Source organism: Gymnoscopelus microlampas (assembly GCF_963454915.1).
Source record: "Gymnoscopelus microlampas genome assembly, chromosome: 4".
In the NCBI taxonomy this organism is placed as follows: Eukaryota; Metazoa; Chordata; class Actinopteri; order Myctophiformes; family Myctophidae; genus Gymnoscopelus; species Gymnoscopelus microlampas.
In genome coordinates, this window is record NC_139941.1 from 9983439 (window position 1) to 10010740 (window position 27302).

Genomic DNA, 27302 nt, shown 5'->3' on the forward strand with positions numbered 1-27302 from the left:
AAATAATGTCCTTGCTGAGTGGGGTTCAGGTCCCATACAGCGTTAAGTTACTCTTTTCATATATACTGTGCAGCCTACAATGTGTGACAACTCAAAAAATCAAGAGTACAGCTGTTTATTGTAAATTTTTATTCTCTATATCACAAAAAATATATGCAAAAAAAAAAGTTATTTTCATTTTCATCTGTTTCTCTGCTCATGCTCAGTCTTCACATTTGCCATTACTTCTACAAACCTGCAGTAAGAGACTGAAGCCGGACTTATACTTTATCATACGCCGGTGTTGCTCGCCAAAAATATCTACTAATATCTACAAGCTCGCAACGCGCGGCAGACGCAATACGTTGTAAGCTTGTAGATCGGCTATTTTCGGTGGACGGCATTTGGCGTACAACTGAGCATGAATTAGACATCACACTATGAAAAACTGCCCGCATTCCTTCCATGTTAACGACCAGGAGAGACAGTACAGCACAACAAATGATGCAACTTTGCATCCATTTTACAGCATCTGAGACAAAAAAAACAACTCTTGACATTTCATTTCATTCATCCCTTTTACGGTCATTCAGTAAACAATAACATTTTTTAGCTTATCATATTGGCACCTTTGTGAAACAAAGGCGTGAGGCGTGTGTCATAGTTGAGCCACGGAATGGCAAAATTCAATGTCTGCTAAGATCATGCGTCTCATGTCATGTAGGACAGTGGCTCTCAAAGTGGGGTCCATGGTTCCTTAGGGGGGCTCCCAAATGGAGCCTTACAGGTCTTTTACTCTGAGAGTGTACAATGGGAACCAAATGGACCCTTCTAAGATCAATCATCCAGAAGTTATGTATGACAATCTGTTGTTAAGTAACCGTGACATTGACCTTTGGCCAACAAATTGCACCATATGTCAGATAATTATTTTAATATGAAGCTTCATGGCCTTGTGTTGCGATCTGATGATGATGAGTCAGAAAGAGTATACATGCAGAAATACTGACTCATTGCAATGATTTCACAATCAACTCGGCGGCTCACCTATGACAAATGTGCATTGTTATTTTGTTATTTGCTTCTTAATTTGACGCAGACGTCGTTTTATGTATGCGCTGTCAACGTTCACGTCGGAATATCTCTATTGAAATGGCTGTATTTGGCAATTAAATAATTGGAATATGTGACCAAAAGCTATACAGTATGCTTTGCTCAGAGAACAATCCATTTGATCCAAGTTTCCCAGGGAACTGACATTTATAACAGCAAAAATAAAAAATGGAATACATTATGCAAGTCAGTAATTTAAGTGCTCATAGTCAGCTGCTTAAAAAGAAAAAAATAATTAACGGAATCTGAAAATTCCCCAGCAGAATTTTCTGATTGGCATGATCAGACAATCTTGTGCATCAAGTCCATTTCCAGCATGATGATTGGTCAACGCCTGTCTCTTATAAAGCACTTGGAGTGGCCCTTCAACAGGGCCGGTGAAAGATAAAGTCCCTTTTAATATAAAAATAAAATAAAATGTTTGAACGTGTTCAGCACATCTTTCTTATCCATTGTCCTTTTAAATCGTTCGTCTCCGCGTCGGCACAATGTGTGCGCATGTGGAATGCGTGTGCACGTGGATCAGAAGGTGCTCGTGCGTGTGGGTGGCGGCGGGTGAACCTTGGGGGAGGGGGTCCTGTCTCAAGAGGCCTTGTTGGTGCAGGATCCTGCGGGGGTCTCCTGCAAGTTCGCCTTGGATCTGTAGAAGAAATGATTTAAAAGTTCTGTAAGTGATATTGTTTAGATAAAACAAACTTTTATTATTAAAAAGCTCTATATTCTGATAGTAATCACAGAGAAAGGTAAGAGAGATAAGGATGAGGCTGGCAGGGCACTGCATCAGGCACGCTAACTACTGTTACTGAACAATAGGTGTATAATGGCTTGAAACTGGCTATACAACGAAACTCATAACTACAGAAGGAATATTACACTGAGAATCGTCAGTGCATCAGTGTCTTGCAAAACTAGACAATTATTCATAAAACAACAATTTTGTGAATGTCTATTTATATGTACGTACTGTATATGGTGCCTTTCAACCAATTTTTTAAATAAATTCAGATTCCCCAACATTTGAAACGTTACGAAGACTAAATATAAGTCAAATGGTCTCTGTCGTGTGGAAACCTCACATATCCTGTTACTTTTCAAGATTTTAAATAAAAAAAGTAGCTAAAGTAGCAGCCCTACAAGCTCAAAACCTTGAGCTTGTAGATCTTTGATGCATTCGTGTGACGCTGTAGTACGATGATCAGGGGCGTTAATTTACGAAAAAAACAAAAAGTTAAAATATGGAGATAAGAGGTTTCTGCCCGACAGTAACAACATATCAATATATGACATGAACGCCGCTGTTACCTGTTGTGTGTCATGTGACTCTTGACCAGGTGGCCTGCGGCGAGAGCGGCCATGAGTGACAGCTCTCCGGCCAGCACGGTGCCACACACCACCCTGGCCAGCTGGCGCGCGTTCTCACCCGGGCACTCCTGACTGGCACCCTGTACGCCCAGCATCTACAAAAGAAAGACACACAACAAACACACTTTTATCACACCGGCAGCCTGCACAACATCCCCAACATAATGGAATCCACACACACTTTTATCCCACCAGATTTGACAGACTGCGAATCTATCTAAAGTTTCCAGGTTCCTGAGTGTTAATTAAACTGTGAAAGTGTCAACACTGTTATGGCCATTTAACCAATTAGTAGACCCTATACTTAGTTGACCGGGGTCACCCAGGGCTCTAGACTTGGTACGCTCCTTTTTTTCCCCTCTACACAAAATCTCCTCACCAAAAATGCTTCTTTTTTTTCACAGAATGTTTGCCCCAGAATGGGGACGCTATTGGCCTCTAAGAGATAAAACTGGGGGTCCTTGAAATAATAAAGGTTGACTCACTGAGCTAAATGGCTGGAATGTAAGCTGGGTCTGTGTATCTGTCGACAGGCTTGTGTATATATTGCCCAGTTGTCTAGAAACTCGTGTGCCCAGATGTCCAGTGTGCCCACCTGACCGGTATTCATTTTCCCCTATACACCTATAAGGAACATTTGGCTTGTTGCTATCCTTGTTTTCTATCTATATTCTTCCTAAGTTTCAAGAAAACAGTGAACGATTGAGCCAGTACCAAACATTAAATAAAATCATTTTACACCTAGACAATAAAGCTGATTGTGATTATGACCTGCAGACAGGCTTGTGTAAGCTACTGTATGTGTGTGTACCTGTAGGCAGGCTTGCTGTGGGGGCAGGTTGGTTCCTCCTCCCACTGTTCCCAGTTCAATGGAGGGCATGGTGCAGGTGATATACAGGTCCTCCCCCGTGGGTCCTGATGACTCCATGAGGGTGATGCAGTTACTGCTGCCCACCGACTGTGCTGGGTCCTGGAGGGGGGGGGGGGGGGGGGGGGGGGGCGCATACAAGTCAAACTACTGCATTTTGAAGCCGTGCATTAGGTAATACAATATTATGTCATACATCTTAGAGTAGCGGTTCTCAAATTGCAAAGTCAAGGACCCCCCAAATTTATATATATTTGGCCACGGACCCCCCATCTGAAAATGTTTTGCACCCCCAGAAGCAAAGATTTGTGTTAAAAATGTATTCAATTTATGTATGTATATTCAAAGATTTGCACACATTTTCATGATTTTTCAATGAGCTTGTGTATCTGCTATTTTTGAATCCCCCTGGAACTGCTATTTTATTTCAACAGGACAATGTAAAAAGGGTGGCATTTCTTCCTCTGCCTAGTGGGAATGTGAGTTCAAAGTTTCGGACGCTGCGTCCATGATTTGAGGCATTTTGTTCGAAACAGAGCACTCCTGCAAACTTTGGAAGAGTGATGTTTGGGCAATATCAATATCAAAGTTTGTTTTGCAAAAATCGGCCTCCTGATGGGGCTATAACATGCCAATGTGAAAGTTTAAAATTACATTATTACATTATAAAACATATATTAACCACTTTAGCCCTATTTTATACATAGGCTATTTGAAAATAGCCGATCTAGAAGCTCACAACGTGTCGCATCGCAAATCATAGTCTCGGCCACGCCTTCGGCCTGGCGGAGACAATGAGTGGTAACTAACCACCACGAAAAAGTGCTGCTGGAACAGTACCTGTCCACAGGCGATGTAGATGGCGGCCACCAGGTTGGATGCGTGGGCGTTGAAGCCCCCGATGCTGCCGGCCATCGCCGAGCCCACCAGGTTCTTGTTGATGTTCACGTCCACCATAGCTGCAGTGGTGGTCTTCAAAACCTGCGAGGGAGAAAGACGAGAAGCGCGCACAGTAAGCGATCAGGTCCCCGCTGAACCCGTTTTGACAGCTCATATAGCTGGTCGCTAATCATAACCACTCTCTGTCGGGTTGAAACCTCATACTGTATGTTCAAAACTGTTATTATTCAGGATTCAATTTCAAAAACATCCGTTGTGAGCTATTTTTTTTATTATTAAAATATGGATTCAAATTCAAAAATAGCAAAAGTAGCAGATCTACAAGCTCAAATGGAGATATGGATTGGATAATATGGAGATTCAAATGATTGATTCAAATTCAGGAATAGGAAAAGTAACAAATTTACAAGCTTGTGGATCTGCTACTTTTGATGAAAAAACAAAAAGTTAGAATACAGAGATAAGAGGTTTCTGCCCGACAACAAAGAAATAGAACCGTACTCCATGAATTGAGCTTTTAGTGGAAAATGAAGGTGTCTTTACCTCTCGGACGACCTTGGCGGGGATGGTGGCTTCGCAGACGGCTGACTTGCCCCGGCCTTGGATCCAGTTGATGGCCGCCGGCTTCTTGTCGGTGCAAAAGTTACCGCTGACCGCCAACACCTGCAGCTCTGGGAACTGTTCCTGTATCCTGGCCAGAGCCTGCTCTGTGCCCTGGAGACACACACACACACACACACACACACACACACACACACACACACACAACACACAACACACAACATAAAACGTTCAATATTCATTCACGTATGAATACATACGTACGCATGTATGAAGTTCGTGTATCGTGACATGTACGCATGCTTGTAACATGAATTATAGAAACGCACGCACGTGCAGGCCTGTCACAATTATTACGCAAATATTTTTCATAATCGTTTCCATTTAGAAATGTTTTCACACATTTTCAAATACTAAAAAAAGCAGAAACAGCACATCCACAAGCTTACAACGCGTCGTAAGCTTGTAGATCAGCTATTTCTGCTATTTTTACATTACATACGTTATACGTTACATTTATGTATACAATTGTGTCAATACTTTCTTTGTATATTTAAGTTATTTGTCATTATATGCCCCGTGTTTTTATGTTCCAATGTTCAATACCAAAAACACAATTAAATCGTTAATCGCAATTATTTGTGTGACAATCAATCGTCAACTTAAATTTGTAATCGTGACTGCCCTACGCACATGCGCACACACACACCCACACACACACACACACACACACACACACACACACACACACACACACACACACACACACACAGACAAACTAACCTTAGAGATCATATTCATGCCCATGGCGTCTCCCGTCCTGGACTGGAAGCGTATGTACAGGTTTCTACCGGCCAGACCGATCAGCAGCTTCTGAAGACGAGCAAACCTGCAAAACAAAACGACCAACCACTTACTGTAAGAGTAAATCTCAAAAATAGTCTATTGTTATGTCTCACTGACTGCTCACTGACTGCTGCTCTGTTCGATTGTGCTGCGCTCGTTTAGCCTTGCCCTGTGTTGTGAGTGTGGGGATTTCGGGGATCGATTAATCAGTCTGACGTTGTCGTATTTGTGGTTATGCTGTTCTCCTGAGAGCTATATGTAAAGTGAAGTTATCTGGCAAACTGTGTCATGGCCTGATCATTCACCAACACAACCTCTATACCAGTGGTTCCCAACCTCTTCTCGTTCATGGCCCACCCATGACCATCTGACCACTTAACACTGCAGCCGTCAGAGGGGTGGGCCGCGTGCATTTTCGGAGCACGTTCATTTGAATGATCAATCAATCGATTGTGTTCTGGCATGGATCGATGGAACTAACGTACGGTAGTATACTTTAAGTTCCTATTTATCGGTATCACAATGAAATGTCCAGATTTATGCTGATGTACAAGCTCACAACGTGTCGAATCGCAACGCGTTGTGAGCTTGTAGCTGAATGCTTGACAATGCTTGCATACTTGCCAAGTAACCTGACTTGTATTTGTTTCCGTTTTTTAGCGGCGCTAGCCGCTCTATACCTTTAGGTATAGAGCGGATATTAGCCCTCTATACCTGGCTTTTGCGTCAACGTTCTGATTGGTCAGACACGTCAACAAAGTGATTGGTCAAGCTTCACGTGACACGTGGCTATAAACACATTATAAACACTTATTGATGACAAAATGTATCAAAGGCGCCGCTACCTTCACACAGGTGTGATTTTTTTTTTTAACCCTTACCTGCTGGTGTTGTCGAAGGCCTCTTTGGTGGCCTGGAATCCGTCTATGCTCTCCAGCCAAGCCTTGACCTCGGCAGCGTGGCACGCAGAGGGCAGCCGCACCACGGGGCCGCGCGTCATGCCGTCACCCAGGATACGACTGTGGGCTCCGCCTCCCAGCTGGAAAACACGAGGGCGAGGGGAAACAGCATGATTATCATAGAGTTATATAATATATCGCCGTTGTCGGGCAGAAACCTCCTATCTCCGTATTCTAACTTTTTGTGTTTTTTCGTAAATTAACGCCCTACTTGATCGTACTACAGCGTCACACAAAAGTATCAAAAAGTAGCAGATCCGCAAACAGGTTAGATTAATTGAAAACATCCGTCCTTGGTTCTGGTGACTGATATTATCCTTCTAATTCGTGATTGGTTCGTGTTCTTTCAATTACATTCTTCATTATTATTATTTTTTTAAACTTTTTTTATTTTACTTTCCCAAAAAAATGTCAAACATAAATGAAAAAAGTTATTGAAAAAAGACAAACCCCTCATCCATATATCAGCCACCAGAACCAAGGACGGGTGTTTTCAGTTAATCTAACCTGGTTAAAATGGAGTTTGAAGTTACAATGGGTTTGTATAGGAAGGGGTGTGTCTGATAATATCTAAATACTGAATCAAGCAACTTAAAAAGCCTGGGTAGACGTTAAAATGACCCCAAAGATGTTTGAAGTGAAATATCCCGTAGTGGTTCACGTCTCTGTAAAGAGGCACTCACAGCTATCGCTCGACAGCCGCGGTTGGTGCTGGCCACCAGGCAGCCCTCCGTGGTCGCCATGGGAACCTGGAACTGCTTCCCGTCCAGGTGGAGCGGTCCGGCCACGCCCACCGGCACCGGCATGTAACCAATCACGTTCTCGCAGCAGGTACCCATCACCTGGCGACAAGAAAGCAACGTTTACATCAAGCCAACGTTTACAACAAAGAAACTTTGGCATGTAAATGGTTTTATTTTGAGGTCTTACAAACGGACAACCTTATAAGACCACAGTTCACCCATTTTCAGCCTATCTTCATATTTGGCCCTCACTAGCTCATTATAAGATGGCACCATTTCTGTCTACTCACTCTGTGTCTCAGAGGAGAGCTATGGACAGTTCAGAAACCTGCCTACCAGTGACATCATCGGCAAACAGGTTTGGTCATTTCAAACAAGATTTTTGCGTTTTTTTATTAATAAAAATAATTGCTATTTCAGCATGCTAACTTTCCATAGAGAAAGGCTGTTTCTTTCAACTTGGAATCCCCATGTTATTGGTAGGCAGGCAGGTTTCTGAACTGTCCACAGCCAACCCAATGAGACACAGAGCGAGTAGATGGAAATTGAAGACCAATTATATGAAGGGAAGGTTGAAAATGGGTGACATCGGTTGGGCTCTGATGGTGCGTTTGTCCTCACCTTGGAGTAGTCGTAGTGGGTGTAGGGCAGGGTGGACAGTGCGGACGGGGACGGCAGCTTGGCCGACACCATCTGTCTGCGGATGGCGACCCCTCGCTCCGGCTTCTCCATCATGGCCTCCAGCTTGTAGGACGGGATGTGCTTACAGTTCACCAGCAGCATCACCTCGGCATCGCTCAGGAACCCCGCCCCCATCTGCAGGTAGGAGGAGACACGTGGCTCAATCATTACCCAAGATGCAATGGTCCAGATTTGACACTAAACTTGAAGTCCAACCTTCCTGGCAGTGGTGGACAAAGTACTTGACCCCCAGTAGTTGAGTCAAAGTATAGATACTCCTGGTCAAATTACCACTGGTGTAAAGTAACTTTACACCACATTTACTCAAGTAGTACTGGAGTATTTCCAATTGTCTATACTTTTACTTCTACTCCACTACATCTCGAATATTGTACTTTTACTCCACTACAATTATTTGAAAACTTTAGATACTAGTTACTTTTCAGATATAAATTATGATATTATGAAACATTAACCACTTCAGCCCTATTTTATACCTAGGCTATTTGAAAATAGCCGATCTACAAGCTCACAACCCGTCGCATCGCGACGCGCTGTGAGCTTGTAGATCTGCTATTTTCAAACATTTTAGTACTTTTACTTTTGGTACTTTGTATACATTTTGATGCCAATACTTTTGTACTTTTATTCAAGTCAATTTTGAATTATGGACTTTTACTTGTAACAGAGTATTTTTATATTGCAGTATTAGCACTTTTACTTGAGTAAAGAAGTACTTTTTCCACCACTGCAAATTACATTACATTACAGTCATTTAGCAAACGCTTTTATCCAAAGCGACTTACAATAAGTGCATTTAACATAGGTAGGGAACGAAACTACTAATCACCAGAAGTCTTAAGTGCATTTCCTGCAAAAACAAGCAACCAAGAGTATACCTAGCACTACGGTAAAAGTGCTATATATCAGCTACCTACTTTCTTAAACAGATGAGACAAAATAGCAAAATCAAATGAGCACGAGCTAAGACAAAAAGTCTATCGACTAAACAAGATCCAATAAAACAGTACAACAATAAAACAAGACTTCGTACAACTAGTTAACAACAAGTAAGCCAGACAAAGAGGAAGGGTAGTGTTTCCTGTTTGCGAATGACTCAACTACAAGTGAAAGTTGCTCTGTCAAATTGGTGGACGTTGCCAAACAATCAGAGCAGCGTATGCGCGCAGGGTAGCAATTTTGTAGAGGTCACAAGTTTCAACATAACAATTCTCTACAAAACCTTATGGAATGCAGTTATGGAATGCAGCTTTAAAAGAACACAATCTCTTTTTACAGTGTTCTTACTGTCTGCATAGGATTCTTCCTGTATAGTAGAATACTTTGGTACGCCGCATGCTTTCTAGCCGCGTGGCTGCCTGCACGTGGATTTGTTTCCCTGCAACTTTTTAAGACGTTGAAGACGTGCCGCAGAGTGCAGGGCAGGCCAGTGGCGTGAGGCGTCTTATCCATTTAGTGTCCTGCACCTTTAAGATGTCTTATCTATTAGTGTCCTGTACTAATAGCTAATAGGCTGAGCCTCACAGAGAGAGTGGAGGCCAAGCTCATTAAAACCTGCTTACAGAACACAGCCTTGAGGCTGCTGTGGCGGCTGTTGTTGTGAGAAAGTGTTACTGGCTGGTGCTGTCACAACCTAAAGCCTAAAGCCACACATCTTAACCACTAGCCCAGTGGTTCTCAAACCTTTTCATGTGAAGGACCCCCCCAAAATTGCATTGTATTTGGCCGCGGACCCCCCTATCTGAAAATGTTTTGTGCCAGGGACCCCCAGAAGAGAGACAAGTTTTATGTTTGGAAATGTAAAATGATTCCAAATGTGTGTGTGTGTGTGTGTGTGTGTGTGTGTGTGTGTGTGTGTGTAGTGGGGGGGGTTACCTCTGGGTTTTTGAGGATAGCCAAACACTCCTCCGTAAGTCTGGGTGTGGATGGGATGATGGGCTTGGGGGGCGTTGTCTCTGCAGCTGGTGGGCCGGTGGAGGGGGTCTCCATGTCACCATCCCCGACCACAAACATGCTGCTGCTTCGAGGCTTGACGGTCACCAGGGACGGCAGAGGCCTGATCATCTCATCTAGGAAATACATGAGGAGAGAGGGAAAAAAAAGCGTTGAAAACAGGAGGTGGGATAATATCATATTTTGTGGAGGAGCAGCGCATGAGACAATTTAACAACCGGGAATGTTTTAAACAGTTAAGATCTTCAGCAAAAAAGCATGAAATCATTGCTGTCAGGCAGAAACATTTTGTGTTTTTTCATAGATTAATGCCCTGCTTGTCATAGTACAACGTCACACAAAAGTATTGCGTTTTGAGCAAGTCGATCTGCTACTTTTTAACAGTTTTGGACACTGGAGGTTTCCTCCCGACAGAGATGAAATGGTGCATTTATAGCGTATTTATCCAAAGCGCTTTACAACGTGCATTACATTCACCCATTCACCCATCTACAGTACGGTGGAGGAAACCATGCAAGGCACCAAACTGCTCACTGGGAGCAGCGAGGGGTTCAGTGTCTTGCTCAAGGACACTTCACGCTAACCCAATCGAACCGAGCGGCCGCGTTTACAACTTTTGCCTGCATTTGCCGTTGTCCGACCGTTCCCATCACATCTACCGGCGTCAAAACAGGGAGGAGGCTTGCGATAGACAAAGTGGGGTCCGGGGACCCCCAGGGGTACTTGAGGGGGTTCCAGGGGGTACCCAGCAAAATGTGTAAATATAGCATCAGAATAATTATGACCTTTTATACTTTGGCTATTCAAAAATAGCAGATCTACAAGCTCATAGCGCGGCACCGAGTGCCGCGCTATGAGCTTGTAGATCTGCTATTTTTTTGGGGAAAAATGAATATTTGTGCAAATCTTTGAATATATATTTTTTAAAGCGAAAATTTGAAACTCAAATCTTTGCTTCTGGGGGTCCCTGGAACAAAATATTTTTAGATGGGGGTCCGCGGCCAAATACATATCATTTTGGGGGTCCTTGACATGAAAAAGTTTGAGAACCACTGTTCTAGGATATTATACTGTATATTGGATGATCGATCGCACAAAGGTGTCACTTACTGGAAAGATCCCGTTCTTTTCAGCGCGATACACCGCATAAATCAGGCTTTAGTCATCCATACCTTTCTCTTCTTTGGTGGCGGGGGCCGGTGGTGGTGGGGTGGCCGTCGCAGCCTTCTGGGCAGAGGCGGGGGAGAGGGTCTGGGGGGCCGCCAGGGGCTCTTTGCGGCAGCAGGAGTCGTCGGGGTTAGCGCGGCGGGCGGCCGCGGCCGGGGTGGACATGGTCATGGGGTTCTTCAGCGACAGGGTGGACTCCATCTCCACTTGCTCAAAGAAGATGTACTTGATGGCCAGCAGCAGGGCCAGGCCCAGACAGATGACCTGCTCGATGTCCATGGTGAACATTCTGTGGAGCACGAAGATTACACACCGTTTACATTTGAGGCTTTTAAAAGGTGATGTACGTGATGTTTTCTGGTTAACATAAGTGTTAAATAGAGCTATACAGTATATTCAGATACTGTAGTAGGACCACGGTGGAAACAAGTCCCCAGGACTTTTTTGGTGTTTTCCTTCAGCCTTAATGTCTTACTGTACCACATGCTGTTTACATTTCTGACTAATTAAGTATTCAATCAATCAATCAATCAATCAATCGATAGTACTAATTTCTGTTTGTTCAGTGGCAAGGGTCTCCCTGTCTCTCCAGCTCTTTAGTCAACAGAAAAATGTATGTTCAGGTTGGGATACCAATTGGGAGGGAGGGAGGGAGAACTCATACAGGATACAGGATATACAGGTGAAGTTGGAAGTGATGGAACAAAAAACAATGAATGGACAAAATTGGAAATGGAACACTATCAAATTGAAGCTGATGGGTAGTGGAGAAGAATGATTCCTTATACTATATTGTTATTATGGTTGCTTATATCTAACCTTTATATTTTACCACATATTAAATCACTTATTGTACTTATATAAAACATTATATTTGGCAGCTTGTAAGAGCCTAAATGTATCCACTAGGCCTGATAGCCACTGTTTATGTTACAGCCTATCTTGTTATGCTTCAGTCTGTCCTTGAAGCAGCTGCATTATAACTATGATCTAAACTTGTGCCTCTTGGCAGAACTACTGTACCACTGACATGAGTGTTATTGTACTTCTCCCCATGATATCATGTACATAAAGCATAGCCATCACCACCTAGAATAATTGTCTCGACTCCTATTTGCCTCATCAATTGCTGATTGATCCAGAATTCCATGACAGTACCTACAAGCTTTGCGTTACGATACACTGTGATCTTGTCGATCTATTTTCGCAGAATGTTCGCCTATATTATGACATGCAGTGAATAATATTGACACTAGGGCTCATGTAACCTTGTGTCACCAGGCACACGGAGGTAAAGCGTGGTCTTTGTTCCGACCTGACCAGTGTAATCCGGTCTAAGCCACGTCAACTCCCCAACTAAGATTCGGTATATGTTCTTTTCCTGTCTCTCTCCCCCAACCGAAACGCCTCAATTGAAACCACTTAAACCCCATACAGCATGTTGTTGAGCGGAGTCCCTCGAGACTACACTACTTTTCTGTTTTCACCCGTCATTAATTATCTTCGCTGAAAATAGCCGATCGACAAGCTCACAACACGGTACAACGCTTGTCGGTCTGCTATTTTCTGCGAGAGTTTTCCCCCAGAATTCCAGATGCTGGGGTTTCAGTGGTCCCTGTGTCACAGTTACCTGGCCATGTAGAACTGCCACAGGGGTCCCTCGGGTTCGATCCTCTTGGGGGAGTGGTGGTCCAGGCTCATGCCCACCTGGGGGACGTCCACCGTGGTGTTGATGGACAGAGGCTCCGCGATCCAACGGCTGTGGGCGTGTACCATGACCAGACCGAAAGACTGGAGAGACACACACACACACACACACAGGTTTGTATTACTATACTTGTGAGGACATCAACATTTTAAGACAGTGATTTTATGAATGGCATTTCTTTTTACGCCAAGCGCATCACCTACGTAGATGCACTGTGGCACGACAGCTTAGCTATAGCAACACTGTGGAGCTCAAGGCCCTGATGCTAGATATAGCAACGATTCAGGAGTCCCAAGTTGGTGTTGGCTAGACCATTGGTTCTCAAAGTGGTGAGAAGGTGACCCCCAGGGGACCTTGGGGTGGTTCCAGGGGGTCCCCAGCAAAATGTGTTAATAGCCTCACAATCATTTTAACCACTTTAACCATATTTTATACTTTGGCTATTAAAAAAAGTTTTTTTTGAACATTTTCAAAACAATTTTGATTTATTTTTAAGAAATATCTTCTCTTCTGGGGGCCCCTGGCACAAACTATTTTCAGATGGGCGTCCGCGGCCAAATATCAATTTGGGTTCACAGCATGTCGATCTGCTATTTTTTTCTAAATTTTTGAAAATGTTTTTAAGTGAAAGTGGTGTCTGTGGGTTTTCATGAATGTTGAATCAATGAAAAATAATTAACAAGAGCCTGTGACTAAATAATAATGTACTGTAGCTAAAAAGCGAGGATATGGAGCATCATGTATGAACCTCTCCTACCATGATCATCTTGACTCTCTGGGTGACGGGGTTTGGTTTGTTGTCCTCTTCCTCCATGACTCTGGAGAAATGACTGAGCTGCCAGATAGGATGACCTCCCTGGCTCTCTCTGGACAGCTGTGCAGAGCAAAACACACACACACACACACACACACACACACACACACACACACACACATCACATGTCAACGCTTACACACATATCGTTGTTGTCGGGCAGAAACTATCCTATCTCCATATTCTAACTTGTTGTGTTTTTCCCCGAATTAATGTCCTACTTGATCATACTTCTACACTATCACTCAAAAGCATCGAAAGTAGCAGATCTACAAGCTTGAAACAAAGCGACGCTTTTTGAGCTTGTAGATCTGCTACTTTTGGTGTTTTGGAATTTGAATCCTTAAAAGGTAGCAGTTTTGGACATATGAGGTTTCCACCTGACAGAGACTATATACATATAAGTCCCAACTAACCCTGGCATCCGTGTTTTGGCCACGTTATTATAGGTGGGTCAGAGGAGAACTAAGTTAACCGATCTACAAGCCCACAACCTGTCACAACAGGTCGCAGCGCGATGCGTTATGAAGCGTGTGGTTCGGCTATTTTCGCCGGGTGACACCAGTATAGAACACTGTGTGGTCCGCGGACCCCCAGGGGTCCTTGAGGGCGTTGCAGGGGGTCCGCACCTAAATGATTGATTGTTAGGAACCAAATGGACCGTTAAGGTTCTGTAACTCAGAGAGTGTACCAATGGAATCATTAATACACTCTCAAAGTTACGTAAAGGATTATACCAGAGATAAAACATTTATTAAATGGGGGCCTCATCCCTGATGCATATCAAACTCCTTGACAACTGTTAACAATGTTGAGTAACACTGATCTACAGATCCATGCTTACCTCCAGCACCAGTGAGACGCAGGCAGGGAAGAAGGTCATGAAAACAAAGTAGTTTGCCAAGACGGACATGCAGCCGAAACAGCACATGATCTCCAACTGTCTGACACCTGCAACATACAACATACATGTTGTTAACACATGCTCTGCAACTGTCTGACACCTACAACATACAACATACATGTTGTTAACACATGCTCTGCAACTGTCTGACACCTACAACATACAACATACATGTTTTTAACACATGCTCTCCAACTGTCTGACACCTACAACATACAACATACATGTTTTTAACACATGCTCTGCAACTGTCTGACACCTACAACATACAACATACATGTTTTTAACACATGCTCTCCAACTGTCTGACACCTACAACATACAACATACATGTTTTTAACACATGCTCTCCAACTGTCTGACACCTACAACATACAACATACATGTTTTTAACACATGCTCTCCAACTGTCTGACACCTACAACATACAGCACAGCACAGGGATATCACACGTTATAACACGGCTTGGTTGAATACTTGATTCTGATAGGTCTGATATTTCTTCTTTTTTTTCTTTCTTTTTTTCTCCCCAATTTAGTCATTCTGCCAATGAATTCCTCTCCACACATTTGTTTGTGTGTGTATTGTCACTGCTGTTGTATCCTACTGACTCACCTGCCAGTGAGGAGCCCCTAACAGGAGGACGTAGAGCATTCGCCCCAACTCCACCCGCCCAACACTCCCTGCTTACAGCCCGTAAGAGGGCCTGCCGTAAGTGCAGGTCTGATATTTCTGGATAGCAGACTGAGGAAGAACAGACCACTGCTATGGACTAAGAGTGTGCACCGTGACCTGGCTATGTCTGGGGCTATTTTTGCAACTTTTGCCCGACAAGATGTAGGGCATTGATTCACGAAACAAGGTTTTCTGCAGACAGCGACGGCAGGTAAGCTCAGACCAGTGGTGGAAAGTAACTAAGTACATTTACTTAAGTACTGTACTTAAGTACAATTTTGAGGTCTTTGTACTTTACTTGAGTATTTCCAATTTCCAATACTTTTACTTTTACTCCACTACAATTATTTGAAAACTTTAGTTACTAGTTACTTTTCAGATATACATTATGATATTATGAAACATACATACATAGGCTATTTGAAAATAGCCGATCTACAAGCTCACAACGCGACGCATCGCGACGCGTTGTGAGCTTGTAGATCTGCTATTTTCAAATATTTTAGTACTTTTACTTTTGAAGTACATTTTGATGCCAAAACCTTTGTACTTTTACTCAAGTCAATTTTGAATTCTGGACTTTTACTTGTAACAGAGTATTTCTATATTGCAGTATTGGTACTTTTACTTAATTAAAGAAGTTGAGTACTTTTCCCACCACTGCCTCAGACAAGTATGTATAAATCAGGTTTTGGTTTCAGATCTAACAGAATGGTTGTGTCTGTTACCTGACATGGTTCCCACCCCGATCACCAAGCACTCCACCAAGGCATCCAGCGTGAAGGTGGGCCCCAGCACCGCCATGCCACGAGCTATGTTGTCCCGCACCTCATCCTGAACACAAGAGGAACGCAAATATACCCAGGTCATAATCATGGCAGTATTTGATCAAATAGAGGTTAACAAATTATTTGTAATAATAATCTAAATCTACAAAGCAACTTATAACTTAAGTTTTCAAATAATTGTAGTTATTTGAGTACAAATGACTATATGTTTGTAGTATAAAGTATTGAAAAAATGGAAATAGGTAAAGCAAAGTTCCTCAACATTGTACTCAAAGTACAGCACTTGAGTAAATGTATTAAGTTACTTTCTGCAAAAACAATTATGGGAGACCACAGTATAATTGCTGCCTGAGGAAGAGTTATCATACTCGAAACACATTGCTGAGTAGTCTTCAAGGTTTTGAGCCAATCGTTTGTTCATTTTCCTAAACAATTCTTTTTTTAAAATAGCTGTTTGAAGGCATACAAGATAGTCTCCTTCCTCTATTGTTTTTGCCTAGGACTCTCCACTTTTTTGTGGCGCTTTATTTACTTTCTGCCATTGAATATTGACAATATTTCAAGGGCATGAATGTAGTTAAGGACTAGTGCCGGTTAACTCTTTGTTGTTGTTATCTGGGGGCTTAGCGGCTAGAGAGGCAGTCAGTGACCTGGAATCAGGTCACTGGTTCATCTCCCGGTCTCGCTCAGCATACTGTAGGTAGGTAAATGTCCCTGAGCAAGACACTTAACCCAGAAACAGGGTTGGATCCAGAATCTGCTCAATGGATCATGCTCGTAATGTTTTAAAATGTACTTTTCTTCCACCATCGTATGATGGTGGAAGAAAAGTACATTTAAAAACCTTTAAAACCTGGCACTTTATTTATTGTTTATTGGATCCAGAATATCTCATTCAGCAGAAAGGAATGACAACACATTTTTCGTGGTCTAATCTATAAAGCAAATGAACTTGACAAAGACGAGAGAGGTCAGTTAGACTGTACCTGGGAGTTGGAGCTCAAGGCGAACTTAGCGAGGGCACACGCTTTGGAGAGGTCGATGAGAAGCAGGAAGAATGGCAAAGCCTCACTGGACAAAACACAACAAAACGAATATTACATTTTTTTGTGTGTGTGTGTGTGTTTCAAAGGAAGGACAAAGGTCTTGAGAGCAGGGCTGGGCAATATGGACACTAAATCAAATATCACAATATGTTTTCTTGCCCCCAAAATACCTCTATCGATTTTGTGAACACAATATTGTATTGTGACGATAGTTTCATTTAATTTTTCAAACATTGCAGATGTATAAGCTCTAAAATCACCTACTGTTGCTCTAAAGCAAGGCTTAAGTGATTAAAACCAAGAAAACACAACACTTTGCAGTATTATGAGATTAGGATATCCAAAATCCCAAACAATATCTAGTCTTATATCACGATATTGATATAATAATTGATGTAATATCATTATACTGTATTGCCCAGTCCTATTGAAAGTATTTGTAAATGTGTACAGTACATACTTGAGGCCAGTAAGTTCCTTGTCCAGGAAGTGAATGACCACGGTGCTGAACACAAAACTAGAGAAGATGGTGAACAGCCCAGCAATACCTGCAGAAAGAGAGAGACACACTTTAGATACATACTGAAGATTTTGATTTTGGCGCCACCGATATACAACATAAAACAGGGCTTAAGTGTTTAAAGCAGGGGTCTTCAACGTTTTTCAGCCCAAGGACCCCTTAGCTGGGAGAGAGATGAAGTAGGGATCCCCCACTAAATATTGTATAAAATTGTCTAGCTTGTACATACAAACTTTTTCATAGATTTGAAAAAGGTTTGTGTGTACAAGTCTGTGAAGCTATCTGGTAGCTTCACAGACTTGTTTGACAGCACTGTCATCAGTGTATGTTGGATTGATGTTAATGTGTATTTTCAGACATTTAACGAATTTCTCGAAACGAAGTTCTCCTCAGAATAGTGTGCTAGGAGGGTTCAAGTGGTTAAAAACAAATCCTATCACACAAAGATTTGGCGGCCCCCCCATGTAGTAACTCTGAGCACCCCCTAGGGGTCCCGGACCCCCTGTTGAACACCCCCGGTTCAAAGCCAGGGTAGACGTGAGAGTGGCCGCTCTACTCACCCAGAATGTATTTGGATCCAAGCTGTCGGAGGTTCTGGAACTGGAAGTAAATGTAGACGATGGCGATGCACCGCGTGATGGTCAGGATGATGATGTCACTGCTCAACATTTGCTGGAAAAAAAAACACCCAAAGATCGGTCCGTTGTTACCAGTGGTTGGAAGAAGTACATTGCAATGTAGAAATACTCTGCTACAAGTAAAAGTCCGGAATAATTTTGTTTGGGGGGTAAAAGTACAAAAGTATTGGCATCAAAATGTACTTAAAGTAACAAAAGTAGAAAGTACTCTTAATGCAGAATGTCCCAATTTCACAAGTTTTCAAATGTATACAAATATTTTAAAAATAGCAGATCTACTACTTTGTAGAGTAAAGTAAAAATACCAAAATAATTGTACTCAAGTACAGTAATTGAGTAAATGTACTTAGTTACTTTCCACCATGATATTGTGTGTAGTGGGTCATTGATCAAATCAGAGTCTGTATTGTGTGTAGTGGGTCATTGATCAAATCAGAGTCTGTCCTTGTATTTAGAATCATGTCATCATGTGCAAGCAAGTGATTGGTCCCTGGTGATGCCAAAACCACAATTGAATCATCATTAATCACAATCATTTGCATGACAATCACTTGTCAAGTAAAATGTCATGATTTGCAACAGCCCTGCGTGTGATGATGAATCATTGATGATATGACAATAAAGCTGACTCAGTGATTCTTACCTCCTCTGTTTTCTGGCAGTCAAAGTTCCAGCCGCAGATCTGGTCGTTGCCGGTGAACATGTTCATGGACATCATGCAGATGGTGAGCGTTACCGTGCCGACGATGACCTCCCAGGGATGGGAGGCTACCATCAGGCCGTGCATGCGGAACAGACCTGTCAACATGGTGGCTAGCAGTCGTTCCGGCTGTCATAGAAACGGGCGCGTGCGCGCGCACACACACACACACACACACACACACACACACACACACACACACACACACGTACAGTTAGTTTAGTTAGCATGAGCTGCGTTGTTGGATAAACCAGCACACAAGTGTAAGAAGTACTCTGATTTTTGGACTTAAAAAGGTGTTGAGGGGGTTCTGACTGTTTTCATAACCTCATGGTGAAACTAATAAAGTATATTAATAAATACATACATAATGCTTTCACTTGACCTATTACACACCTGGATATACAGTGTGATGATGCTAAGCCTTGTCATTCATACTAAATACCAGTGGTGGGAACAGTAGCCTACCCTATTATTATTATCATTATTAGTATCTATAAATGTATGAAACCCCTGTCTGTCTGTCTGTCTGTCTGTCTGTCTGTCTGTCTGTCTGTCTGTCTGTCTGTCTTGTGCATATCTCGAGGACCACTGTCCGACCGATCTACTTCAAACTTGGTGTGTGTATCACAGAGTTTGGTCAGTCCAGCATTCGTCCAGAACCAACAAAACCCAAAATCTGTCTGTCTGTCTGATCCTTGGTGTCATCAATATGACGTCACAGACTGGCCTCCAAGTACAATGATAATGGGTACAGCACTAAGTACTCTGACAACAGGTACAACGGGTATTGCATAACGTTGTTGTCGGGCAGAAACTCCATATTTTGTTTGTGTTTTCTTTGTAAATGAATGCCCAACTTGATCATACTACAGCATCTCACAAAAGCATTGGAAATCTGAAATTCAAAAATCTGAGAACTACTGTGCTACACTAAATGGAACAGAGCCTTCATTAGTATCATTGGTAACACCTGTGAAGGAAGTGATAATATGGCTGCTGTGCATAGAGCCTAAGTGACAGTTTTGGACAGGTTTCCACCTGACAGAATGGTATGCGTTCCCAACGGGCACCCTTAGTGAACCCTAGCTCGTATCATTGCTGTCGGGCAGAAACCTTGTATCTCCATTTTTCAACTTTTTCTGTTTTTATAAATACTGAACCTATTTAAGTATCAACAAGAGCTTGTGACTAAATAATAACAACTACATTGGATCCATTGGAACACAGAAGCAGCAGTTTTGGACATACACAGTTTCACTCTGAAGCGGTTCAATTATGTATCAGTAGGCCTAGCCCACCACCGTTATAAAGCATTCTTCTATGAGATGATATTAGATATCAGTAAGCCTATCCCCAGTGGTGTAAAGTAACTAGTACATTTACTCAAGTACTGTACTTAAGTACAATTTTGAGGTACTTTTACTTTACTGGAGTATTTCCAATTGTCTATACTTTTACTTCTACTCCACCACATTTCAGAGGCAAATATTGTTCAAGCTCACAACGCGTTGCATCGCGAAACCTTGTGAACTTGTAGATCAGCTATTTTCAAAAATGTAGGAACTTTTACTTTTGGTACTTTAAGTACATTTTGATACCAATGCTTTTTAGCGGCGCTAGCGGATCCTGCTCTATACCTGACTTTGTCCGTGTTCACCGTCAACGTTCTGATTGGTCAGACCCGTCAACGTTCTGATTGGTCAGACCCGTCAACGTTCTGATTGGTCAGACCCGTCAACAAAGTGATTGGTCAAGCTTCACGTGACACATGGCTATAAACACATTATAAACACATATCGATGACAAAATGTATCAAAGGCGCCGCTACCTTCACACAGGGTGTGATTTTTTTTTTAAGTACATTTTGAATTCCGGACTTTTACTTGTAACAGAGTACTTCTACATTGCAGTATAGATACTTTTACTTAAGTAAAACATTTGAGTACTTTTTCCACCACTGCCTATCCCACCACAATTATAAAGCATTCTTCTATAAGCTCACAGCTGAGTCAGAGATACCATGATTCAGGTTGGCCAAGCCTATAGCTCCTGGTGTCTGTCACACCTCAGCTATGACAAGTATGTTCCACATTCAACAATGGGGGAAAACAACTAAGAACATTTACTCAAGTACTCTACTTTTGTGGTACTTTGCTTGAGTATGTCCATTTTTCAATACTTTATACGGTAGTTCCACCCCACTCCACCTCAGAGGCAAATATTTCAATTTGTTTGACTGTTTTACTAATTTATTTGAAAAATTTTAGTTATAAGTTACATTTACATAGACTACTAGTAGCCTAATATAGGATGAAGCTAACTTTTAGGACCTCCCCCAAAACACCTTAATGTACAGTAAGGTGTTTGCTTTTATATGATGAAGGCATTTTTTAAATTTGCTTTTAAGTGATATGCAAAAACATTACTACATCATATTACTAATTGATATTAATATCACTATAATTTCAGGTCAATGAATAATAATGAGCAAAAGATGAGGCAATCAAGCATCATCACTAGTGCCAGACAGACCCCTGCAGGCTGACACTGCAAAGGCATGCACAGCAAATGCATTACCTTGACTGTCATTCATTCAATTACTTTATTGATTTGTATCTATTTTATTTTTCGTTGTGAGCTTGTAGATCTGCTATTTTCAAACAGCCTAGGTATAAATAGGGATAAAGTGGTTAATGTATGTTTCATAATGAAATAATGTATATCTGCAAAGTAACTAGTATTAAAGTTTTCAAATAATTGTAGTGAGTAAAAGTACAATATTTGCCTCTGAGATGTAGTGGAGTAGAAGTAAAAGTATAGACAAAATAAAATAAAAGTCCCTCAAAATTGTACTTAAGTACAGTACTTGAGTAAAGGTACTTAGTTACTTTACACCACTGTCGTTTACACTACAGTATATTATACTGCATAGTGCGAAGGTGTTACTGATCCACTCAGCTCCAACGATCGGGGGAGTAGGACATGATTAATTAATGTAATCATTATATTCTACTAATCTAACTAAAATGTAAACCATCTAAAACCACCTATACAGTAGCTGGGCTCACCAAATAATCATCCATAACAGTGGTTTTCACCTTTTTCATGCCAAGGACCCCTATATTGATATACATTTGGCCGCGGACCCCCATCTGAAAATATTTTGTGCCAGGGACCCCCATGCAGAAGCAAAGATTTGAGTTTAAAATGTTCTCTTTAAAAATATATTCAAAAGATCTGCACACATTTTCAAGATTTTTCAAAAAATAGCAGATCTACAAGCTCATAGTGCAGCACTCGGTGCTGTGCTATGAGCTTGTAGATCTGCTATTTTTGAATAGCCAAAGCTAAGTGAGCAGTTCACCCCGAGTTATTTCTTATCAATAACACACTCCATGAAGCATTGAATTAATGACAATTGTTTTTGTTTTTGTCGCTATATCCTAAGACAATAATTTGATGATAATAATGAAGACCCTAATGTATCCGGTAGGAGACAGAAAGAGTCTCCTTTGTGTCTCCTGCCGGATACGTAGGGTCTTATATTGGCTTAGGATAGCGACAAAAACAAAAAAAAACTCCATGAATTCAATGATTCATGGGGTGTGTAATTGATAGGAAATAAGTAATATTTTGGGTGAACTACTCCTTTAAGCAGTCAAGTCACAAACAATCGAATAGGTTGAAAAGACAGAAGTCACTTACCTACAGAAGTCAGAAATGTGATGCTTATAAATCCAGATTCCAGAGACTGTAGCTAAAGATCAACACCAGGGATCAGTGCACATATTATTTAGATCTTATTGATGCATTTAGATGATTATTATAGTAATTAAATGATGTGCACTGTCCCTCTGCGGCGGAGAGAGAGAGAGAGAGAGAGAGAGGAAGAGAGACAGTCACCGGTACTATCAGCTGCACTCTCTGCCTGGGATGGCATGGCTCTGCGTCACGCGCGCTCCCGGCCAATCAGAGTGCCGTAGCCCCGGCAACGCTCCGAGAGGGCCGTGGCTATAGGATGGACGCGTGATCTCGTGATGCATAGAAACACATGAAGCCACATTTTCAACGTACCACTCACTAGTCCACCACCACACTTATAGGTTAATCATTGGTTTGTGTTTGAACGTGATGATGCAGATGAGGGTTTTGTTAAATGATCATATTGAGGGTTTGAAGTGTAAGGGCCTATAAGTGACATTTTATGAATTTTACAGGAGAGAAAAACACTAACTTTTCATTGATAGTAATAATTAATTAATTATTAAACAAACATATTTAAGCAATCTATCTATAATTGTATATAGATGTGGTCATACTGACCATGATACTGACTGACCATGATACTGACATGATACTGACATGATACTGACATACTGACATGATAGGCTACTGACCATGATACTGACATGATACTGACCATGATACTAACATATACTGACCATGATACTGTTTGTAATATTATTAAAAAGCATTGATAAAACGTGTCAAGCAGACAGACGACACAAAGTGATGTTGTTTCCTTGTGCAGCCTCTTGTCCAAGAGCTCTTCACAAATGAGTTCTGGTAATTGGTCCCCTCCTGTATTACCCTGGAGAGTTCTTGATCCAGTTAGTTTTATGTTTCCTACTGTTGTGGTTGTTTTCCCATTTGCTACGATATATTTATATTTCTCAGAGCCTCCCAGAAATATGTATTTTTTGTATATTGTTGTTATATATTTAATATTTAATATGAATAATGAAACGATGAAAAAAAAAACGTGCACAATTCACTGTCACTGAAATAGTATGTCGGTCACTTGTCAGTAATGGGTAATTATCCACCCCACCCATGCGGATGGGTAGATTGAGGATACTCCCATGTGAGTAATGAGTGTAGGCCTACATGATCCTGAGGAAGACGTCACTGTCGAAACGTTGTTTTCTTTTTAAACAAACTTTTTCATCGTGGTTAAGAGCTGTGTACTGACCATGATACTGACATGATACTGACCATGATACTGACATGATACTGACATGATACTGACATGATAATGACCATGATACTGACATTTTACTGACCATGATACTGACCATGATATTGACATTTTACTGACCATGATACTGACCATGATACTGACATGATGCTGACCATGATACTGACATGATACTGACATGATGCTGACCATGACACTGACCATGATACTGACCATGATACTGACCATGATACTGACATGATACTGACCATGACACTGACCATGATACTGACCATGATACTGACCATGATACTGACATGATACTGACCATGATTGCCCTACTGACCATGACACTGACCATGATACTGACATGATACTGACCATGATACTGACATAATTTACCATGATACTGACCATGACACTGACCATGATACTGACATGATACTGACATGATACGGACGTACTGGCATGATGCTGACGGTAACAGGAAGGATGCACCAACATCCTGGCCACTAGGTAAAACTCGGGAAATGTGGGCACCAAAACAGAGTGGCCACCAGACCTCGGAAGAGTGGGCACTAGCCCATGGGAAATCTGGGCAAAACAGGAATACTTTGAAGTCTTACTGTCATGATACCATGATATTGACCATAATACTGACATGATACTGGCATGATACTAGATCATAGTGACATGATACCGACCATGCCTTTATTTTAAAAAGTAAAATTATTATCCAATCCAATCCAATCCACTTCATCTATAAAGCACAAACAACAGCGTTGAACCAACGCATTTACATTAAAAAGTATAATATTATTTTAGCATCTCATAGATGCGTATATGAAAGTCAGTTTCGCCACAAATGTCACATACGCCCTTTGTGCTTCAAGGCCACGATATGCTAACGGATGATTAGTCTAGACTGTCAATGCCAAGCAAATAGCCAGAAGTGAAAATGTCTCACAAGGCACCAGTGTTCTTACGGCTAAAGGGGTACTTCACTTTTGAGTACTCCTGGGATCATTTTAACGTCTACTCTGGCTGTGTGTGTGTGTGTGTGTGTGTGTGTGTGTGTGTGTGTGTGTGTGTGTGTGTGTGTGTGTGTGTGTGTGTGAGTGTGAGTGTGAGTGTGAGTGTGAGTGTGTGTGTGTGTGTGTGTGTGTGTGTGTGTGTGTGTGTGTGTGTGTGTGTGTGTGTGTGAGTGTGAGTGTGAGTGTGTGTGTGTGTGTGTGTGTGTGTGTGTGTGTGTGTGTGTGTGCGCGCAACCCAGACAGTTTTTAAGTTGCTTGATTCAATATTTAGATATTAGCCTATATTTTGGTTAAAACAAACAAAACAAATGTTATAAGGTTAAAGGCAGCACTGTATGATGATAGTAATCATTGTCATATAGTGTTTGTTCAGTAACATGAGTCTCCTGTCTCTCCAGCTCTTTTAAAACAGAATTTTCAGGTGGGTTGCAACATTTCAGCCAATCAGGATATGAGTACCCATTTATCAGCTTAATTTTTTACGTTGTTCCAATTCTGTACTTTGCACATGGGGTCCTTGAAGGAGGGGGTCCCCACACATTGGTACATATCATATCATCAAAATCAGCTTAACCACTTTAAGCGGCTATTTGAAAATAGTCGATCTACAAGCTCACAACTTGCTTTGCTGACGTGTTGTGAGCTTGTATCGTCTATTTTCAAAAATATTGGGGGGCCCTGGCACAACATTGTTCAGATGGGGCTCCGCGGCCAGATACTGTACATATTAATTTGTGGGCCCTTGGCGTGAAAATGATTGAGAACCACTGAAATAAGCAGTCCAGCAACCACATTGTAGTTCAACCTTTTGCTGAATATAGGACAGATGTGTGCACGCACATGCGTGCGTGCACACATCTATGTTTATTAAACTATCTTCATCCACAAGTTTCCTAGGGCATGGTGGGCATCACTTCTTGTCGATTTGATCAGGTATCAGGGATCAAATCGACAGGAAGTGATGCCCACCATGCCCTATAGGAAACTTGTGGATAGGTAAATAAAAAGATGGGAAAACTATGACACAGAAGTCAATGATTATAACCTATAATAATGCTAAAATATTGTCAATATTTTCAGAAAAGCATACATTTATGTACTGAGTGATACTTATGTATTTCTCTATAATTGTCTTACATTAGTTTGAACTGCCCAAACTTTGCTCCCCACTTAAAACTCTAACACTGTGCGCCCCCTGCTGACTGTTTAGCATAATGATCTGAGTGAAAGCCTGCTTAATGCTTATAACTAAGTGGTTCTCAAACTTTCTTTTAAATTTCAAGTACCCCCATAACTCTCAGAGTGTACAAATGGAACCAAATGGACCGGTGAGGGTCCATTTGGTTCCATTTCTTCCCTTTCAAAATTAACTTACAGGGGTCCAGTTAGAACCCCCTAAAGCAGTGCTTTTCAACCAGTGGTCTGGGGACCACCAGTGGTCCTTGAGGGAGTTCCAGGGGGTCCCCAGCTAAATGATAGATTAGGCACCAAATGGACCCTTATGGGTCTAACTCTGAGAGTGTAACAAATGGAACCAAATGGACCCTAACAGGTCCATTTGGTTCCATTTGTACACTCTCAGAGTTAAATTAACATTGATTTTATAATAAAAATTGGGGTCCCAGAGATAGAAATGCCATTAAATGGGGGTCTGTAGCCTAATGCATGTTAAACTGGGGGTCCTTGAAATTGAAATGGTTGAGAATCACTGCTAGAGCCGTAAAAATCGTCTCTGGGGGTCCCTGGCATAACTTTTCAAATGGGGGTCCCTGGGCTAATGTGTGTCAATTTGGGGGTCCTTGACGCAAAAAAAGGTTGAAAACCACTGCCCTAAAGGAAAGCTGAGGGTCCCTGGACCCTACATTGAGAAACACTGACTTACAAAAGGCTATTTATAACAGTCGATTTTCCACAGGGGTTGTCTCTAGCATGCTGTGGTGGAAGAAGTACACTTAGGTTTCTTACTTAAGTAAAAACCTTTTTAAAAACGATGAACTATGTTTTCACGACAACAACGTCCATACTCAGTACATTTTGATACCAATACTGTACTTTTACTCAAGTCAATTTTGAATTCCGGACTTTTACTTGTAACAGAGTATTTCTACATTGCAGTATTGATGCTTTTACTTAAAGGAGGAGTTCACACAAAAAAATACTTATTTTCTATCAATTACACACCCCATGAAGCCTTGATTTCATGGATTTATTTTTGTTTTTGTGGCATTCCTAAGACAATAATTTGATGACCGTGTGTATTTCTGGTAGGAGTCACAAATAATCTACTTTGTGTCTCCTACCGGATACATTAGCCGGTAGAAGATGGGAATCAAATTATTTGCTTAGGATTGCGACAAAAATA

General features: G+C 41.6%; 1 protein-coding gene across 2 annotated transcripts; it reads right to left on the reverse strand.

Moving 5' to 3' along the window:
- Positions 1–188: 188 nt before the first annotated feature.
- Positions 189–22800, reverse strand: hmgcra (3-hydroxy-3-methylglutaryl-CoA reductase a). Of its 2 annotated transcripts, none has more exons than XM_084054960.1 (20): positions 22659–22800; positions 18890–19075; positions 18169–18280; positions 17549–17636; positions 17029–17113; positions 15983–16088; positions 14520–14626; positions 13619–13735; positions 12784–12944; positions 11159–11442; positions 9909–10102; positions 7953–8147; positions 7272–7430; positions 6511–6668; positions 5567–5672; positions 4766–4936; positions 4163–4303; positions 3266–3424; positions 2395–2549; positions 189–1732 (listed from the first exon to the last, which is right to left on the reverse strand). In XM_084054960.1, exons 2-20 carry the CDS (start codon positions 19052–19054, stop codon positions 1675–1677), a joined length of 2721 nt encoding a protein of 906 aa, XP_083911086.1. In that variant the 5' UTR covers positions 19055–19075; positions 22659–22800; the 3' UTR covers positions 189–1674. The 2 variants fall into 2 exon arrangements, with proteins under 2 accessions (XP_083911086.1, XP_083911085.1); XM_084054959.1 differs by having other exon boundaries at positions 22655–22800.
- Between the last annotated feature and the right edge of the window lie 4502 nt (positions 22801–27302).

What these genes read in the sequence shown, in the direction of transcription:
- hmgcra (XM_084054960.1), bottom strand. Translation starts at nt 19,054, where the DNA reads ATGTTGACAGGTCTGTTCCGCATGCACGGCCTGATGGTAGCCTCCCAT. An exon ending in CTATCCTCAAAAACCCAGAG is followed by an intron (nt 8,148 to 9,908) that starts GTAACCCCCCCC and finishes TCCTACCTGCAG; the next exon opens with ATGGGGGCGGGGTTCCTGAG. An exon ending in GCGGCTGTCGAGCGATAGCT is followed by an intron (nt 6,669 to 7,271) that starts GTGAGTGCCTCT and finishes CGTGTTTTCCAG; the next exon opens with CTGGGAGGCGGAGCCCACAG.